We start from the raw sequence: 17998 nt of genomic DNA on the forward strand, positions 1-17998 counted from the left end.
TGTTAGAAAGAAGAGATGCAGCTCTGTTTATGAAGGTCCTGTCTGCTAAATAAGGGAAACTGACTTCCAAATAATTCAGTATAGCTTTTCACTTTGCCATGCACTTTAATAAGGCATATCTGCTATTTCTTCCAAGGATTTCCCTTGGATTTCAAAGGGAGATAGGCCCTGACTCAGAGCTCTGGGAGGTGTAGATCATTTGGGGGCTTGATGTCCTCTTTTAGGAACATAATAATCATACCCAGCATCCACTGCTTTGTTGAGAAAAAAGTTTAAACCTGATATGAAGCCTGATATGTTTCTTTCTAATTCCAAATATTGGTGGTTTTATTTGTAAAAATTGTTGGGGTGGGGGTCACTGAGGGGAGCCACCTCTTCTTACATGCATGTAAGGGTTCCCTGAGAAAAATTTTTATCCTGTTACTCCTCCCATAGGTACTTGTAATGTTTTACTGTTAAAATTTACATTTTTTTAAAAATGTAATTTTATTTCTTTGTTTCTTTGTTTTCAGTTCCCAGTTCTTCAGGACAATTTAGAAGTTTATCTGGGGTTACAACAGTTTATAGTTACTTCAGGGTCAGGTAAACTGGTTTTTATTTTCTAATTTATCCAACATTGAAAAAAAAATTGGATTAATAATTATTGCTTTCTTTGCTGTCAGAACATGATTCTTCCTGTGCCACCTCCCCACCACTCCATCTTTCCCCATTTCTAAACAGAATATTTTTTAAAAATCTTGATAAAAAGGAGCTGTGAGGGAGGTAAAAGATGAGGCTATCACAGTACATTTCAATGAGGTGTTTCACTGAGACAGAGAAAAGAGGCTAATTTGTAGCAGAGGGATAGGACTTAAAAAAAACTGAGCAATTAGAGTATTTCCTTATGTCATTTAAATCAGCAAATACACTAGAAAAAAATGGCCTTGTACTTTCCTGAAATGTGCTCTTTCTTCTCTGTCTTTTAGCAACAGGAGGGCATAGGAGCTGTTTGGAGCATGCTGATAACACTCACAGTAGAACATGCTGATACTTAGGGATTGTTGGCTCTCCTTCTGTAATGGCCTATGGGAGGCTCTGATTACAGCTAGTTGGAAAGGCTTTGGGCTGCTATTTGCAGGACTCACTGGCTTGGGGTTAGCGTTAGCATTTTTTTTTTTTTTTTTGTTAATAATAATAGCTTCTATTTGAACTCATCACATGTGAGATACTATATTATTTGCTTATGCTGTCTTACTGATTCTCAGCTGTCTTGTGAGGTGTAAATACTAATAGAAGTTATTGTGTTTTACAGAAAAAGAAATTGATATTCAGAGATGTTAATTTCCCCAAAGTCACATAGCTTATTAGTATTAGTCCCAAGATGGTATAAAAGGGAATGATAAAAAATTGGATTAACTAAAATCTGACATTGATTTTGCCAGCTGAAAACACTGGAAACTTAACATGGTGCTTGTAAGCACACCTGTGCTTTGCCCACTGCTCCCTCTCCAACATCGCCTGTGGTCACTTCCCACTGCTGTTCTTGTTTTCCTTGCAGGAACTATGCCTGGCCCTGCCTGCAGCCCCTCTGCTGTGTAACTGTTGTTTCAGCCTGGCACAGAACTGCCCAGGGTGCAGCCCATCTTCTGGGCAAGTTTATTATTCATGGCAGAGCCTCCATGGGAGGCTCTTTCTGAGGCTGCCCTTCTTGGTGGCCTGTGACGGCTTGTTTCCATGACTATATTAGCTTTTAAATAATCCACTGGGCCCCAGGAGGATGATGGGACTTGGCATTCCCCAAGTATAAGCCCTAGTTTTTTAAATAGGGTAAGAAGAGCTTATACACAACTTTGAAAAGACTGTTTTTCAAAGCAAACCTGCTTGTAAAATATGCTGTCAACATTTAATGAAAATCGGTGTGTATAAATGCTGCAGATGTTTGTAGAATCTGTTCTTGGGGAAAATCATGCCCTGATGATCTCTCCCTCAAAGCCACTATTCAAGTTAGAATGTGCTTAGAACTTTAAAGACATTCTTCTTGATCTTAAAATATCAAGCATGTACTCAAAAAGTAACCCCTAAGTTTCCTTTTCTGTGTTGTAGCTGACTTTTCAATATTACGTCAAGTCTGTCTTCAGGTGAAAGTCTGCAGTGATTCTTAAATCCTTTTTCTGAGATGTAACTGATAACTTTGAGTTCCTCATCTGAGAATTTATTTTTCCTTAAATGAAATACTATATACCTGTTCTCATTTGAACCCATTGACTGGCAATTTCATGGTGCACTTTGCTCCTCCAGATCATTTCTAAGTCTCATCCTTGGCACCAGTCCTTGGTGTATACTCCAGTGGTGAAACCTCTCAGGCCAGAGAAATATTATTTTGTGTTTTAAAATGAGCTCTCTTATCCATGATGAAGCATTCCCCCATCCTGTGGTGGCTCACAATCCAAGTTTCCAATGCTAAAGCCATTAAAAAACAGAAACTCTGAGTACATTTTGTTCCCTGGTTCCCAGGGCCATTTACCCCCTCAAATAATCTCCATGCTGTAGCCAGCCTTTAATTCTTGGTTTCCTCTGGAGCTTTGTATAGCTGGGAGTTTTAGTATTTACTCTGCCAGTGCTGATCTGCCTGCTTCCACTTACTCGGTAAAGTCCAAGGCAAAACATGTCACTGTGGCACATGGGCTGCTGTTCCTCTTTTACCCCTGGGAGGTCATCCTTTGCTGTCACTGTCTTTCCCACCATTTGTGGTTTGAGAAATCCTCTCATTGGTTGTTGTGCCCCTTAAACTGATGGGTCCTTACATGGCTTTAAAGTATCCACTTTGTTTGTATTTGGCTTCTGCCACTCTTCATTGAGATCTTTGCTCATTGAGGCAACATTTTTGCTCTAAGTAATAACTCCTGTTAACTTTTCTGTTTAGCCATGGAATCCTTCTTGCCAAAGAGATTGTTTCATCTCCAATAATATGTATTAATATAGAATGATTGTGTTCTTTGTTTGGAATTTCTCAAATGCTAATTTTCACACCTCCACTTCCTCAGCACCCCACCAAAAAGAGAAGATGAATTATAGTTAGCATTAAGGTTTTTTCCAGGGTAGTGATTTGCCAGGGAGCTGTTCTTTGGATATGGCTTAGAGCACATCTAGACAGCTTTAGGATGACTTGGTTCATGGAAGATAGGACTTAATGTGGCTCTTATATTTTCTCTTCCTAAAACTTTTATGTAGCAATATTCTCATCTGAAGGTTCCACTTTGCAGATGTTGTGTGCTATTGGGGAGAAATCTAAGCCTTAGCCAAAAAAGAGGGAAGTATGGGTGGATCAGAAAAGCTCTTACAGTGGGGCCTGTGGCCTGCCTCCTCAGGTTCAGGTGGTGCCTTACATGATTTCGTGGTGGTGGTGGGATGAGGTTTATAGGCTGGGGGGCAGGGGTGGAGACTTAGATTTGGAGTGCTTAACTACCTGTGTGTTTGTCTGCTTTATAGATAGTGGGCCAAAACTGTCTGTAGTTTTGATTAACATGAACCTTAGATGGCATATGTAGTAAGTTAAATGATATGGAATTGCAGTTTTCTTAGGCCAGAAATGGTCAAATCTCAGCAATTTTATATGGTTCAAACTAACAATTTAAAACACATGCACATAGTGTTCCAAGTTGATGTTCATTATAGGTACTGCTCTTGTTAGACAAATTAGGGCAGGGTTAGAGGGTAGTGATCAAGGTGGCAAGGATTCTCAGGAGGAGGGTAATGTGGGAAACGGAAGGGACCCAGGGGTGTATATTAGCCACAAGGAGATTTGCAAGACTGCTCCCCTGCCTTTGCATCCCCGCAAGACTGTCATGTGTCAGCAGGCTTAGGCTTGTTTTGTGTTGTACCCTGAAGGGTGGGACCACGGATAATAAGGAGGAATTACAGGGGAACGAATTTGCCCTATGTTGTTGACCAAGCTGTCCAAAGATGGACGACTCCCTCAAAAGGCATTGGGCTCTCTAGCATTTAGTTGAGGTGTCCAGGAGGAGGCTGAAAGGCTGGGTGGGAAGGGGCAATGTTGGGGGAAGGCTGTGCTTCAGATGTGTTTGTGTGCTTGCAGGGCCAAAGGGGAGGCCAGGGCAGGATGGCTTCTGAGGTGTCTAATAATCAGCTATTAGGGACCATACTCCAATGGGAATCTAATTTATGGTGGTGTTTGGTTTGGTTTTTAAGAGAGAAACTCAGAGTATTTTCCTTCATGCTTAAAATATTTAAGACCCTAGTTCCTAGGGCACCTAGTTCTAGGTATTAAGTACAATGAATAAATTTAAAACTAGTCATCAGGGTAGAGCTTGGTAGGGAAAGGAGTGAGAGATGAAGATGGGTGCATCCAGAGAGATTGTTCTCCCACTGCTCTTTGACAGAAAAGCACGTCTCTTTCTTTGGCCTATACTACCACCATAACCAGTTCCAGGGTATATATTCTTTAAGGGTTTATTTCCTACAGCCTAAAGCTTGGTGGGTGTGCAAAGGTACAGCAGTCTTACTTTCCCCTGGGAGTGGGTTACATAGCTGCAACCTGGTTGACCTTCAGATGGTATATAATTGGGTACTTTTGTGAACTGGGAGGTGAGGAGAGAGGCAGTGTTCCCTGTCACGTGACCAAGCATGACCAAAAATACCTTTTGGTTTTCATGCTCTGTGGGCTCATCTGGCTGGTGTGGAGTGGCCATCCTCCTGCTCTGACTGGAGGAGCTGGCTCACTCTCCTTAGATGCCCACCCCAACGGGCTCAGTGGGTGTTTTCTGCACCAAGGGACTGCTGTCCACGTGAAGTGTAGAAGGGGGAGCAGCCAGCCTTTGGCATTGGCTCTATCATTGTAAGCGTCTTCCTTGAGGTGCCCCTTCATTTTGTTCTCCTGCTCCTTGGGATGTGACAGTGCCCCTGGCCGTAGTATCCCCTTTTCTGGCTCCTGTTCTCACTTGGGAGCTGTGTAAACCACTTAGAAGTCTGTATAGGATCTGAGGCATCAAGCTTGCTGCTTCATCTACCACTTTCTTAGGTGTTGGGCCTTAGGTGTTTTCCTCTCACAGGTGTTGCTTATCCATATTCACCTTTACATAATAATAAAGTGAATATGCCCAAGGGCAGTATGAGGAAATTAAGCTCCCCAAGACTCCCTGTCCTGCTCTCATTTGCTCTCTGTTCTATATTCTATAGTATCAGCTTGATTCATCCATCTGTGCCCACCCACTCTGTACCAGGTGCTGGGCTGGCTGCGGGCATACCCTGCACTGTGAAGGAGTCCGTAGTCAATGAGAACAGACTTAAGAATCATTCTGCCTCCCATCTGTGTACGAGGTGTCCTGGATGAATGCAGGAGGGAAGGGAAGTATGTTCCCTCTGTGGGGCTGGTGGGGAGTGAAGGCCTCCCAGAAAAGGTGATTCTTATGTGAGTCTGGAGGATCTGTAAGAAGGGGCAAGGCATGTTCCAGAGGATGAGATGAGCCATCCAGGCAGACATACCAGTTTGTGAGACATGAGGCACTAGGACTTATCAGTGGGTCCAGATGCTAGTGTAGAATCACAGGAGGAGGTCACAGAGACTTGGGGTTGATGCTAGGGAGTTCAGGCTCTCCCCGTTTAGCTGGAGAGAGCTCCAGAAAGAAGAGTTTGCACGTTGCTTAAGGGTTGCTGTGTGCTCAGATCTGGGTTCCAGGAAGATGCTTGTTGAGCACTGTGGGAGGAGGGTTGGTGAGAGCCAGCTCTTCTCCTAACATTCAGAACTTGAAGTGGCACGAGAGAGCAGGGTTGAAAGTATGTAGGGAGTGGTGGTGGTACAGGTGCCCCCAGGGCGGTGGCATTACTGTTGCTGCTTCCCTCTCACCCCCATGCATGGGAGGAGGACTTGACCAGAGTTAGACTCTCTCTCTCTCCTAGCCTTTTTGAGGAGGTGGATCTGAAGGGCATGGAGGTGGCTGAATTGAGGTTGTTTTTGTCCTTCATCTTTGCACCCTCCTTGCTCAGCTTGAAGAAATTACATTGAAAAATAAAACGTTTCAGGCCTTAAAAAATCACTAGCTTTGTTATTCATAATTACTACAAGCACTAAATAAAGCTTTATAGTTTACAGGGTTTCTGACTCATTCTAACTTAGCCCTTACATTAGTGAAATAGGTAGTACCATTTTTTTTTCTGTTTTAAAGATGAGAAAACTGAGACTTAGAAGGGCTTGCTGAGGCACAGAGCTGTAAGCGGAGGCGAGTCTGTGTCTTCTGAGTCCCATGCTTTTATTACTTACTGTGCAACCCTTCTGGGGTGGAGGGCTGAATGCACCCTCTTCTTGGAGCAGAGGTGAATCCTGCCTGTCAGCCCATGGAGAGATTTTATTGTGACAGGCCATGTGCAGAAGGTGAGCAAGTTAGGAGTTGCATAGCCTTAGCTTAGGATACCAGCTCTGCCTCAGAAACGTGACCTCTGTTGGGCAAGTTACCAGGCCTCCCTGGGTATGGTCCCTTGAATGTAAAATAGGTGGTACCAGTACCTGACAAGGTCAAGAGTGGTCAGGTCAGGGGCTCAGTCCATTTAGTACACCCCAGGCTGTCTGCCCCTCCCTTGGCCCTAGAGTGCATGTGGGCTTGGGTTTAGGTGGAGACTGGGCCCAGTTTCCATGCTCGTTACTGGGAAGCAGCCTGTGGGTTGCTGCATTTCAGAAATAAGCTTTGCTAAATGTAGCTTGTCTGGAGGAGCTGTTATCTATAGTGGTAACTACATCATGTTCTTCCTGTGAAAAACTATCTGAGGTGTTCTGTTCCAGGACACAGGTTGAACATCACAGCGGAGAACGACTGCCGGCGATTGCACTGTTCCCTGAGAGACTTGAGCTCCCTCCTGCAGGCTGTGGGCCGCTTAGCTGAGTACTTTATCGGAGATGTGTTTGCTGCGCGGTTCAGCGATGCCCTCACGGTCGTGGAGAGGTAGGTGGGCAGTTAAATCATGGAGCCATCCCTCCTTCAGAGCTCAGTTGTACCTGCTTGTGAGGGGCAGCATGTTGTCACACATAACTTCTGCTCTGGCACTGGGTCTGTGGAGGCTCTGTCACATACAATGTGAACATGGAGCCATCACTTAGCCTCCTGAACTGCAGGTCCCTCGCCTGTACAATGGAGTGAAGATAGTAAAGAATGAAATGAGATAAGGCACTTAGCACAGTGCCTAGCATGTAGCAAATAATAGAGGTAAGCTGTTATTTCACTGAAGATCTTGTGTAAGGATAGAAAGACAGGATTAACCTCAGAAGAAACCAGGTGGGGTCAGTGTTACTCCTTGCTCATTAGGGTGAAGACACATTAGGAAAGCCCTATTATAATAAAAGGGCCAACAGGTAGTCAGCAAGTGCTATCCAAGTAGGCAGCCAGATGCCAGAAGTGGGACTTTTTCCATCCCTATATGTAAAAGGACTGGTTTTTCCAATCCTGTTAGGGTCCTAAGGAGTTAAAGCCAGAAGCCTGCAATCCTGACTTGAGAGGTGGTTCCCAACCTTTGCACCACCAAACTCCTTTAATTACTTCTTCCCCCTGGGTCCCTCATAGGGTTTACAAGCTGCATTTGTTGAGAACCATTTCATACTACCCACACCTCCCCCTATCCCCTATAAACTCATATGTTTAATAAGTCATGTGCTTAAAATACAGGTGGTAGGAGGTTCAGATCATTTCAAGGTAACCAGTGAATTGACTAGATTGAAACTGGGTAGATACGTCCAGCCCAAAGTTCAGATGTTTGATGCTTTAATTGTCCCAGTAGCTATTTCATTGGTAACATACTGAGGGGGAAAACAAGTCCCAAGCCTAGTCACTTTTGCAAACCAGATTTTTCTTTAAACTGCTACTCTTAGCTTAAAAGCAGAGATAACTAAGAATTTTAAATCTTTAAAGGCCAGGTTAATGTTGTTAAAAAGCAGTATACAGCAGTAGGGAACTTTCAAAGAGGTTTTGTACATTCCTTGTCATTCTGTACTGTGAGGGACAGTTTTGTATTGTATCCGTATGTAAACTGTGGCCCAGAAGTGGTGAGTGCCTTGCTTCAGGTCACACAGTTCCTGAGAGGGACTGCATGGATTCAAGTAGTTTCCTGAGTCCAAGTGCTGTGCCTTTTCCAAACCGCTGAGTTTCTACTTCCAGAGTCCTTGTTCCTCTTTTTCTTGCACTAGGCCTATTTACACTGATGGCTAGCAGGGATAGAACATGTCTTTCTGTCTGAAATTCACATTTTAAGATATAATACTTAAGCAATACATCTCTCCTTCATAGTGTGATTACTGATGAGGAATGCTGACTTATTGTTTTGTCGGTCCTTATGTGTACATCTTTCTGCACTGTGTAGCTTTGTAGGCTCTGTACTTAAAGCTGCCTTGCTGTTTTGTGTTCATTTAGAATGAAGTGTGAGAGAAGGCTCCTTGTTATGCCTGTGTGGTCTTACTAGCCAGTGTGATTAGCAGTGTTTTCACTTATAGATTACATGAAAAAACCTGATACTAAAACTGCTAAACATAATGATATTAAAAGACACATTTGGAACTCTGTTTATAATGTAGAACAGCATTCCAGCATTAAGGAATGCTGTAGAATGTGAAAAAATGTAAAATCAGGTACTAATGATTCTGTTTACTTGAGGCCCTTAGAGTAGTCACAGTCTGGGAAAGTAGAGTGGTGGTTACTGGGGCCTAGAGGGAAGGGATGTGGAGAGTTACTATTTAATGGATATACAGTTTCAGTTTTACAAGTTGAAAAGATAATGGAGATGGATGGTGGTGATGGTAGCATATTTTGAATATATTTCAACCCACTTAAGTGAACACTTACTGTATGAATATAAAGAATGTAGAGCAGTATAAAGAATTAAACACCAGGTGCATTTTTGGTATATTGCTTACTGATGGTAACTGTTTTGATGCCCAGTGGCCCCTCTCAACCCTTCTCCCCTTCTTGGACTTCAGACTGAGAACCCTGTATTTTAAGCACAATTGAAAGAATTGTGCTTGATGTTAAAAACACCTCAACCTGTTCTACAAACTTTTGCCCCCACCCTCTCCATTTTATCATGAAAATTTTTAAATCTTCAGAGAAATTAAAAAATGATACAGGAAATACCCCATATACCCATCAGTTATATTTTTTAGTGAACACTTTGCTAATTTTCTTCAGCATACATCTATCTACCTGAAACATTTACTTTTTCCCAATTTTTTAATTGTAAAATATGTATAAAATTTTTCATCCTGATTGTCTTTGTTGTATCATTGTATTACATCATGTTATCTCTGTTGGATATTTATATTGTTTTAAAAACTTTTGACATTGTAAATAATGCTTTGGTTGGTACTTTTATATATAAATCTTTATGTACATCCCAGATTTTATATTTGGGATGAAATTGAAGGCCTTGATTCTTTTTTGTATGGAAAAAAGTTTGTCCTCAGGATCTTTGTTGGCACCTTTTCCATTGTGTCATCTTTATCCATAAGCTGAATGTTTTTATTGCCTGCTTCCTTGTCAACAGGTTGGTCAAAGTCACTCTGTATGGATCGCAGATAAAATTGTACAACATTGAAACTGCTGTGCCATCAGTACTGAAACCTGATCTCATTGATGTGTAAGTATAGAGTTAAATGTTTTTGCATTCTTAGGAAAGACCTTATTCCATCACCAAATCCATTTATAGATAAAAAGGAACCATAGTGGCTGCCACGAAGGGGAAAAAACCTCTTGTCTCCAAACCTAGAACGAATGAAAGATTGATTGTATGTATGTCTAGGGGCAAGGGTGGTTGGAATAAGTGGGCTTCATTAGGCAGAGGAGAGCTGAGAGCCGAGGTTGTGTGGAGTAGGCAGTTCAGAGGGGAAAATAGCACAAGCCAAGACAGAGTCACTGTGGGGAACTGGTGAGCAGTTTGGTGGGAGATGAGGCTGGTAGGCGTATTGGGACTAAAGTGGAAACACCTTGAATGCCATGAGTCTTATCCTATAGACCAGTGACTGAAACTATAGGTTACAGAAGAATTCCATAGGGGTTCTGATTATAGCACGATGGCATAAGGCCAGGGTATTTGCATATTAACCAAGAACTTCAGGTATTTCTGAATTAGGACATCCAGGGACCACACTTTGGGAAACTTTATATAGACACTGGGAAGCCATGAGGAAAGTGACATATGGAAGGGATAGAGAAACAAGGACTGGAGATAGGGCCATATCCCAGAGATAACGCTGCCCAGACAGCTGGCTTCCTATGGACTAGAGCAGGGGTTGACAAACTGGCCTGTACCCAGTCCAGGCCACTGCTAGCTTTTGTAAATAAAGTTTTACTGGAACACAGCCATTCCCATCATTTACATATTTTCTGTGGCTGCTTTTGCATAGCAGCAGCAGAATTGAATACTTGTGACAGATAGTATGGCCTGCAGAACCTAAAATATTTACACTCTGATTTTTGCAGAAAAGGCTGACCCCTGTTCTAGAGCATTCTTGAGCTATAAATTAGATAAACGATTATAGTTTTATATATTATGGTAGTTAAAAATTTTTTTTAATAATGCTTTCCATTTTTGAGAATTTAGAGAAAGCTATAATTCTTCTCCTGAGAAAGATGATAATTTGCTCATCAACACAAGACCCTGCACACAATTTCAGGAAGTTTTAGAGCCCTTCCCTTCAGCCTCAAGGTACTCTAGATTGACTGAAATTCTTAAATCCCAGGAGCAGACTTTAATGTCCTTCCTCCTTGCTTTTGGTATTCAGAACTTTAAATGGTAATTGATCAATGAATTCTAAATATAAAACACAAAATAACTGCTTGGTCACCATGAATTTCAAACTCCCAGTATCTGTATTTTCTTACTGTAAGGTACTTAGTACTTTTTCTTACCTAACTTCTTATTCTGAAAAAGTTCAAATGGACAGAAAAAGGGAAAAATAGAATTAACAACTTAATACTCTCACACTAGATTCACTGATTCTATTTTGCCACATTGACTTTCGTTTCTTGTGCTTTCTCTGGACATGTGCATACACATACTTTTTTCAATTTGAACTATTTGGAAGTAAATTGTAGACCGCATGTTAGTCATTTCACCTATAAATCCTTCAGCATGTATGTCCTAGGAACAAGGTCATTCTCCTAAGTAATAATACCATTATCAATACTCGAAAACTTCCATGCATACAGTAATATCGTCTAATGTTTTTAAGAGTGTGTGTGTGTATTTTTTTTCCCCTCCATGGTCATATTTCCCCAGTTGTCCCAGGAATGTTTATATCTCTCTTTGGATCCAAGGTCTAATTAATCATGAATCAAACATTTTATTTATCTCCTATAATCTTGACCACTTCCCTGTTGGGCAGGAATTGGGGGCGGAAGGGAGAAGAGAGACTGACTTTTTCAAGATCAAACTTCAACTTTTTTTTAAGGAGTATCTTAAAAATCTGAATTTGTCTAGGTGTTTCTCTGCTGTATTAGATTGAGGTTAAACTTTTTTAGTAAGAATATTACATAGGTGGTGGTGTTTCTGTCCTCTTGCATCTTATCTGGAGGCCCTAGAGGTCAGTCAGTTTGCCCTATGATCACTGATGCTAAGATTGATTTATAAAGTGGTATCTGCCTGTATCCTCTTTCTGTCCACTGAAAGGTCCTAGAGGCAGTGACATCCCAGTAGTAATGCTGCCCCTAATGCCCAGGCTCTTAGCTTCTGAAAGATATTGTCCACTAAAATGAATTAAAGCTCCTTGGAGAAGTGCTCCAAGCAGGGTGATCCTGGAGAATCTTGTGTGTCAGTAAGGAAGGAAGTGCTCAATGAACATTGGGAATATAAGAAAAGGACACAGTGGCTATGTCAAAGGGTTTTCAGTGGTCACACCTGACAATTTGATCACAGGAAAGAATAAGGTTGATAATAGCTTATAACAGGTTGGATTTGAAGAATCTGTACATCCATATGATTAAAAAAAAGATGGGGGAGGAAAAACTTTTGTACAGAAAGATGCCAGCTAGTAAACATAAAAGGAAAAATAAAATTAGAAAAATCATGAGTTTGTAGCTACCAATATAATAATGATTTAGGCAAGAATCCTCAGTGGGTGCCCAAACCATAGGTATTTGTTGGGGACCTGTATATTTACAGTATATTTAAAGAGAACAGTAAATTTATGTATTACCCCACAGATAACTAATTATATCAGAAAAGGGAGAAATTACATTTATTAGAAGATATAGTGTTTTTAAGCTCTGAGGTAACTGCTTTACTTTAAGATTTATTATTTAGCATCTTTGATGAATTGTGAACTTTTATGATGTATATTTTTTTGCTTGTATGATGCAGTATAAAATTGGCAGGAATCAAACAGAGTCTTTGACATTTCACGAGTTATGCTCTAGCCAGATATAATGTATGTTGTGATGGAAGCTTAGACTTGAGAATCTTATATCAGTTTATTTATGAAGTTACAATACCTGGTAGTTTTCCACATCCTTTTTCTAGTTCCGAAGTCAACCCATTATCACTTAAGTTCTTTGATACTGTTTTTTTGTTTACCACTCTCTCAGGTGAACTCATGTGTCACGGAAAGATTGAGTAAGAGCAGATAGACGCGTACTGTATTCTGTGTTCTAGGCATTTATGACAATATTTAGATGTGTTTTAATTTTTAGGACCTAACATGAGCAAGTAAATGATTTCCATGCTGTTGCACATGTCCTGGAACAGTAAATGTAATGGATGGAATTCTTACCTCCTATGGGAAACAAGTTTAATGCTAACATATTTGACCTTAACCTTGAAAATTGTGTCTTCTCTCCTTTTCGCAGGCATGCTCAGTCCCTGGCAGCTCTGCAGGCTTACTCTCACTGGCTAGCACAGTACTGCAGTGAGGCTCACCGGCAGAACACCCAGCAGTTTGTTACGCTCATCTCCACTACCATGGATGCAGTCACACCTCTAATCAGCACCAAGGTCTTGAAACAGTGAAGGCTACACCTTTCATCTGTCCTACAACTCTCTGTCCTTCTATCCATATAGCCACTGATTGTAAAATCAAAATAGTACATAGCATTAGACCCCCAATTCTTACCACTGTGATAGAGCTGTGGGTTATTTCATATTCCTTGTTAGTCCACATAATTTTTTTAGTTCTCTGTTCCACATGAATTTATGCTGATTATGAAAAAGTAAAATATTATTGAAATGCACAGACTAAGAAGTTACGGTACTCTTTAATTCCTTCCTCCAAACAGTTTCTTTTCCAAGGTAAGCACCATCAGCAGTTCGTTGTCTGTCTTTCAGGCATTTTTCTGTTTTCACATAAAGTAGCCCTTTGTAGCTAGCTGGAGGGGTATCTTCTTTTGCTTAACAGAATGGCTTGGAGACCTTGACATGTGTAGAGCAATTTTAGTTTTCCACACTGGCCAGTGCTGTTCTGTAGTGGAAATGTATTGTAATTTTCCTACTGATGAAAATTCAAGAAAGTACGTATGTCCTTGTAGAATGGGTACTTGAAAGTGGAATTGCTGGATTGAAGGTTGTATCCTTCTAAATTCTGATAGATTCCATTAAACTGTCCTTCAAGAAGACTACCAATTTGTATTACTGGGGCATATAAGTATTCCTCCTCCTTCCTTTTTTTTTTTTCTTTTTATAGTTTTCATCATTCATGGCATTTCTATACTGCTATTGATTGATTGATTGTCATTAATCTAAAATTACATAAAGAACATTATGTTTACTAGGGTCCCCCCTTTACCAAGTCCCCCCCACAAACCCCATTACAGTACTGTCCATCAGTGTAGTAAGATGCTGTAGACTCACTACTTGTCTTCTCTGTGTTGCACAGCGCTTCCCATGCCCCCCCCCCATTATACATGCTAATCCTAATACCCCCTTTCTTTTTTCCCACCCTTATCCCTCCTTCCCTCCCATTCTCCCCAGTCCCTTTCCTTTTGGTAACTGTTAGTCCATTCTTAGGTTCTGTGATTCTGCTGCTGTTTTGTTCCTTCAGTCTTTCTTTGTTCCTATACTCCACATATGAGTGAAATCATTTGGTGTTTGTCTTTCTCCGCCTGGCTTATGTATACCCTCGAGCTCCATCCATGTTATTGCAAATGGTAGGATTTGTTTTCTTCTTATGGCTGAATAATATTCCATTGTGTATGTGTACCACATCTTCTTTATCCATTCATCTACTGATGGACACTTAGGTTGCTTCCATTTCTTGGCTATTGTAAATAGTGGTTTTTGGATGTAGAGTTCTATAGATGTCTATTAGGTCCATCTGTTCTAGTGTGTTGTTCAGTGCCTCTGTGTCCTTACTTATTTTCTGTCTGGTGGATCTATCCTTTGAAGTGAATGGCATGGTGAAGTCTCCTAAAATGAATGCATTGCATTCTCTTTCCTCCTTTAGTTCTGTTAGTATTTGTTTCACATATGTTGATGCTCCTGTGTTGGGTGCATATATATTTATAATGGTTATATCCTCTTGTTGGACTGAGCCCTTTATCATTACGTAATGTCCTTCTTCATCTTTTGTTACTTTCTTTGTTTTGAGGTCTATTTTGTCTGATTCTACTGCAACACCTGCTTTTTTCTCCCTGTTGTTTGCATGAAATATCTTTTTCCATCCCTTGGCTTTTAGTCTGTGCATGTCTTTGGGTTTGAGGTGAGTCTCTTGTAAGCAGCATATAGATAGGTCTTGCTTTTTTATCCATTCTGTTACTCTGTGTCTTTTGATTGGTGCATTCAGTCCATTTACATTTAGGGTGATTATTGAAAGATATGTACTTATTGCCATTGCAGACTTTAGATTCATGGTTACCAAAGGTTCAAGGTTATCTTCTTTAGTATCTTACTGTCTAGCTTAACTCTCTTATTGAGCTATTTTAAACACTGTCTGATGATTCTTTATTTTTCTCCCTTCTTATTTCTCCTCCTCCATTCTTTATATGTGGGTTGTTTTATTCTGTGCTCTTTTGTGTTTCCTTTAACTGCTTTTGTGGGTAGTTGATTTTATTTTTTGTCTTTAGTTAGTATTTGGTTGGTCTGCTTTCTTTGCTGTGATTTTATTTTCTCTGGTGATATCTATTTAGTCTTAGGAGTGCTCCCATCTAGAGCAGTCCCTCTAAAATACCCTGTAGAGGTGGTTTGTGGGAGGCAAATTCCCTCAACTTTTGCTTGTCTGGGAATTGTTTAATCCCTCCTTCATATTTAAATGATAATCGTGCTGGATACAGTATTGTTGGTTCAAGGCCCTTCTGTTTCATTGCATTAAATATATCATGCCACTCTCTTCTGGCCTGTAAGGTTTCTGTTGAGAAGTCTAATGATAGCCTGATGGGTTTTCCTTTGTAGGTGACCTTTTTCCTCTCTCTAGCTGCCTTTAGAACTCTGTCCTTGTACTTGATCTTTGCCATTTTAATTATTATGTGTCTTGGTGTTGTCCTCTGTGGGTCCTTTCTGTTGGGGGTTCTGTGTATTTCCGTGGTCTGTTCAATTACTTCCTCCCCCAGTTTGGGGAAGTTTTCAGCAATTATTTCTTCAAAGACACTTTCTATCCCTTTTTCTCTCTCTTCTTCTTTGGTACCCCTATAATACAGATATTGTTCCTTTTGGATTGGTCACACAGTTCTCTTAATATTGTTTCATTCCTGGAGATCCTTTTATCTCTCTCTGCATCAGCTTCTATGAGTTCCTGTTCTCTGGTTTCTATTCCATCAATGGCCTCTTGCTCTTATCCATTCTGCTTATAAATCCTTCCAGAGATTGTTTCATTTCTGTAATGTCCTTCCAGACATCATCCCTTAGCTCTTGCATATTTCTCTGCAGCTCCATCAGCATGGTTATGAGCTTTATTTTTAGTTCTTTTTCAGAGAAATTGGTTAGGTCTATCTCCTTTTCAGGGTTTGCTTCTGTGATCTTGGTCTGTATCAAATTCTTCTGCCTTTTCATGGCGATAGAGGTATTTGTGGGGAGCTGGCGTGTGCGTTGGCTAAGAGAAAGTCCCTTCTTGCTGGTTTGTGGCCTTCCTCTCCTGGGAGGACAGCGACCCCTAGCGACTTGTACTGGGTAGCTGTGTGCAGGCAGGGTTTTTAATTCTTGGCCAGCCGCTGTGGAGCTCCGTGGTTGCTGTGGGCATGGCCAGCCTCAGGCTGCTTCTCCAATATGGTGTAGCCATGTCAGAGGGGGAATGGGTGGGAGGCTGTTTATCGCCATGAGGGGCCTCCCGAGGTGCGCTGCTGCCCAGGGGGTTAGGGCACCCAGAGTTCCCTGGGATTCTCAGCTGCTGGGCTAAGTGTCCTGGGACGCTTCCGTCCAGCTGTTGCGTCCCTGTCCCTTTAAGACTTTCAAAAAGCACTCACTTTTCTTTGTCCCGGGTGCGCCAGCTGTGGGGACCCACTCACAGGTCTTACTGTCCTGTTTACCTAGTATCCAGCACGTCACACACTGTGTGTCTGTGTTCTCAGTGTGGATGGCTAGGGCTGGGTGTTTAGCAGTCCTGGGCTCCCTTTCCCTCCTGGCTCTGACTCCTCTCCTCCTGCCAGGAGCTGGGGTGAGGGGCGCTTGGGTCCCGCCGGGCTGCAGCTTGTATCTTACCCCCTTTGTGATGTGCTGGGTTCTCGCAGGTGTGGATGTAGTCTGGCTGTTGTCCTGTATCTTCTGGTCCCTCATTTAGGAATAGTTGTATTTTCAAAAATATATATGGTTTTGGGAGGAGATTTCCGCTGCTCTACTCACGCCGCCATCTTGGTTCTCCCCTCTCTATACTGCTTTTAACAGAATAGTGTATTGTTTTTCTGTAAATTTTTGTTGTATTCAGAATTAGAACTTGTAATTGATTTATGATATCCCATGAGGTGGGTGTTTGATAATTTACCTAGCCATTGCTGAACTTTTAAGTTGCCAGCATTTGAAAAAAAAGTCATTATAGATAATTCTGAAATGCATGTACTCATGAATGTAGCTTTATACTTTTAGCTAATTTTCTTGGAGTAAGAGGGATTATAGGTTTAAAGGTTAGGGATATTTTGTGGTTCTAGTAAATCAGTTATATTTGTTTCCTAATAATTCTACATGCCCCTGACTCTTTGTTGTGCTATTTTCACCATGGTCTTACCAGCATGAGGTCCTGTACATGAAGAGTTATCTCCTTGCTGATTTGGAAAGCACAGATGGTACTTGAACCACATTTTTGATTGGCAGATTGAGGTGAAGGAAACAGGAGGCCCTGGCATGCTTGATGGAGTGCAGAAAGGCAGGGTGTAGAGAGCGATCTTGGCCTGGTTGGAGCCGAGGAGTGAGATGAACAATCCCAAATTGTTTGAATGCTATGCCCAGGAATTTGCCATGTAACTTAAGGGGTGATAGGGAGCCACTGGAGATTTTGGAGCTGAGAAGTGACTGAGTTCAAAGATGCCAATAACTAAGAACTGGATGTGGTGATTCTGGCTTGTTGGCAGTGGCTGTGGACTTAGCAAAGAAGAGGATGTCTTGTTGCTGGGCATCATCATAGGAAAACTTCTTTGTGATAAGAGTCTGAGTGGTCTAATTTAACATCCAAGAACCATATTTAACTTGTGGCTGGATCATCAAAATTCTTCTAATACCAGGCTCAATACCAAAAGTTTTCTAATACCAGGAGATACAGGAGCTGATGTGTCCTCTTCCCTTTCCAGGTCCAAGACAAGTTGCAGCTATCTGCGTGCCACTTACTGGTCTCACTGGCCACCACTGTGCGGCCTGTCTTTCTGATCAGCATCCCCGCGGTGCAGAAAGTGTTCAACAGAATCACTGATGCCTCTGCCCAGCGACTTGTTGATAAGGTAATGCCCTAGAGCCTACTTTGGGGTCCCGAGAGCCATGGGGCTCGGACTCTGGGAAACTGAGGAAGAAGAGTCCGGCCTGTCTTTTTGCACTCAGAGCTTACAGGACATACCAACATTGGCAAGTTTCTTCCTGGAAGGCAGTGACACAGCCTCAGTGCTCTTGTTACATACGCCCTTCC

At 41.6% G+C, this 17998-nt stretch overlaps 1 protein-coding gene across 2 annotated transcripts in view; it reads left to right on the top strand.

Moving 5' to 3' along the window:
• The window catches only part of XPO6 (exportin 6), a 118437-nt gene that overhangs the window by 86068 nt on the left and 14371 nt on the right, over positions 1-17998 (top strand). For both annotated transcript variants that reach the window (XM_036992127.2, XM_073215361.1), the window contains exons 12-16: positions 513-582; positions 6773-6932; positions 9517-9609; positions 12816-12960; positions 17670-17816. In XM_036992127.2, the coding sequence (XP_036848022.1) occupies positions 513-582; positions 6773-6932; positions 9517-9609; positions 12816-12960; positions 17670-17816 (615 nt within the window). The remainder of the gene's footprint in view (positions 1-512; positions 583-6772; positions 6933-9516; positions 9610-12815; positions 12961-17669; positions 17817-17998) is intronic.

This window comes from Manis javanica, chromosome 10, assembly GCF_040802235.1.
Source record: "Manis javanica isolate MJ-LG chromosome 10, MJ_LKY, whole genome shotgun sequence".
NCBI lineage: Eukaryota > Metazoa > Chordata > Mammalia > Pholidota > Manidae > Manis > Manis javanica.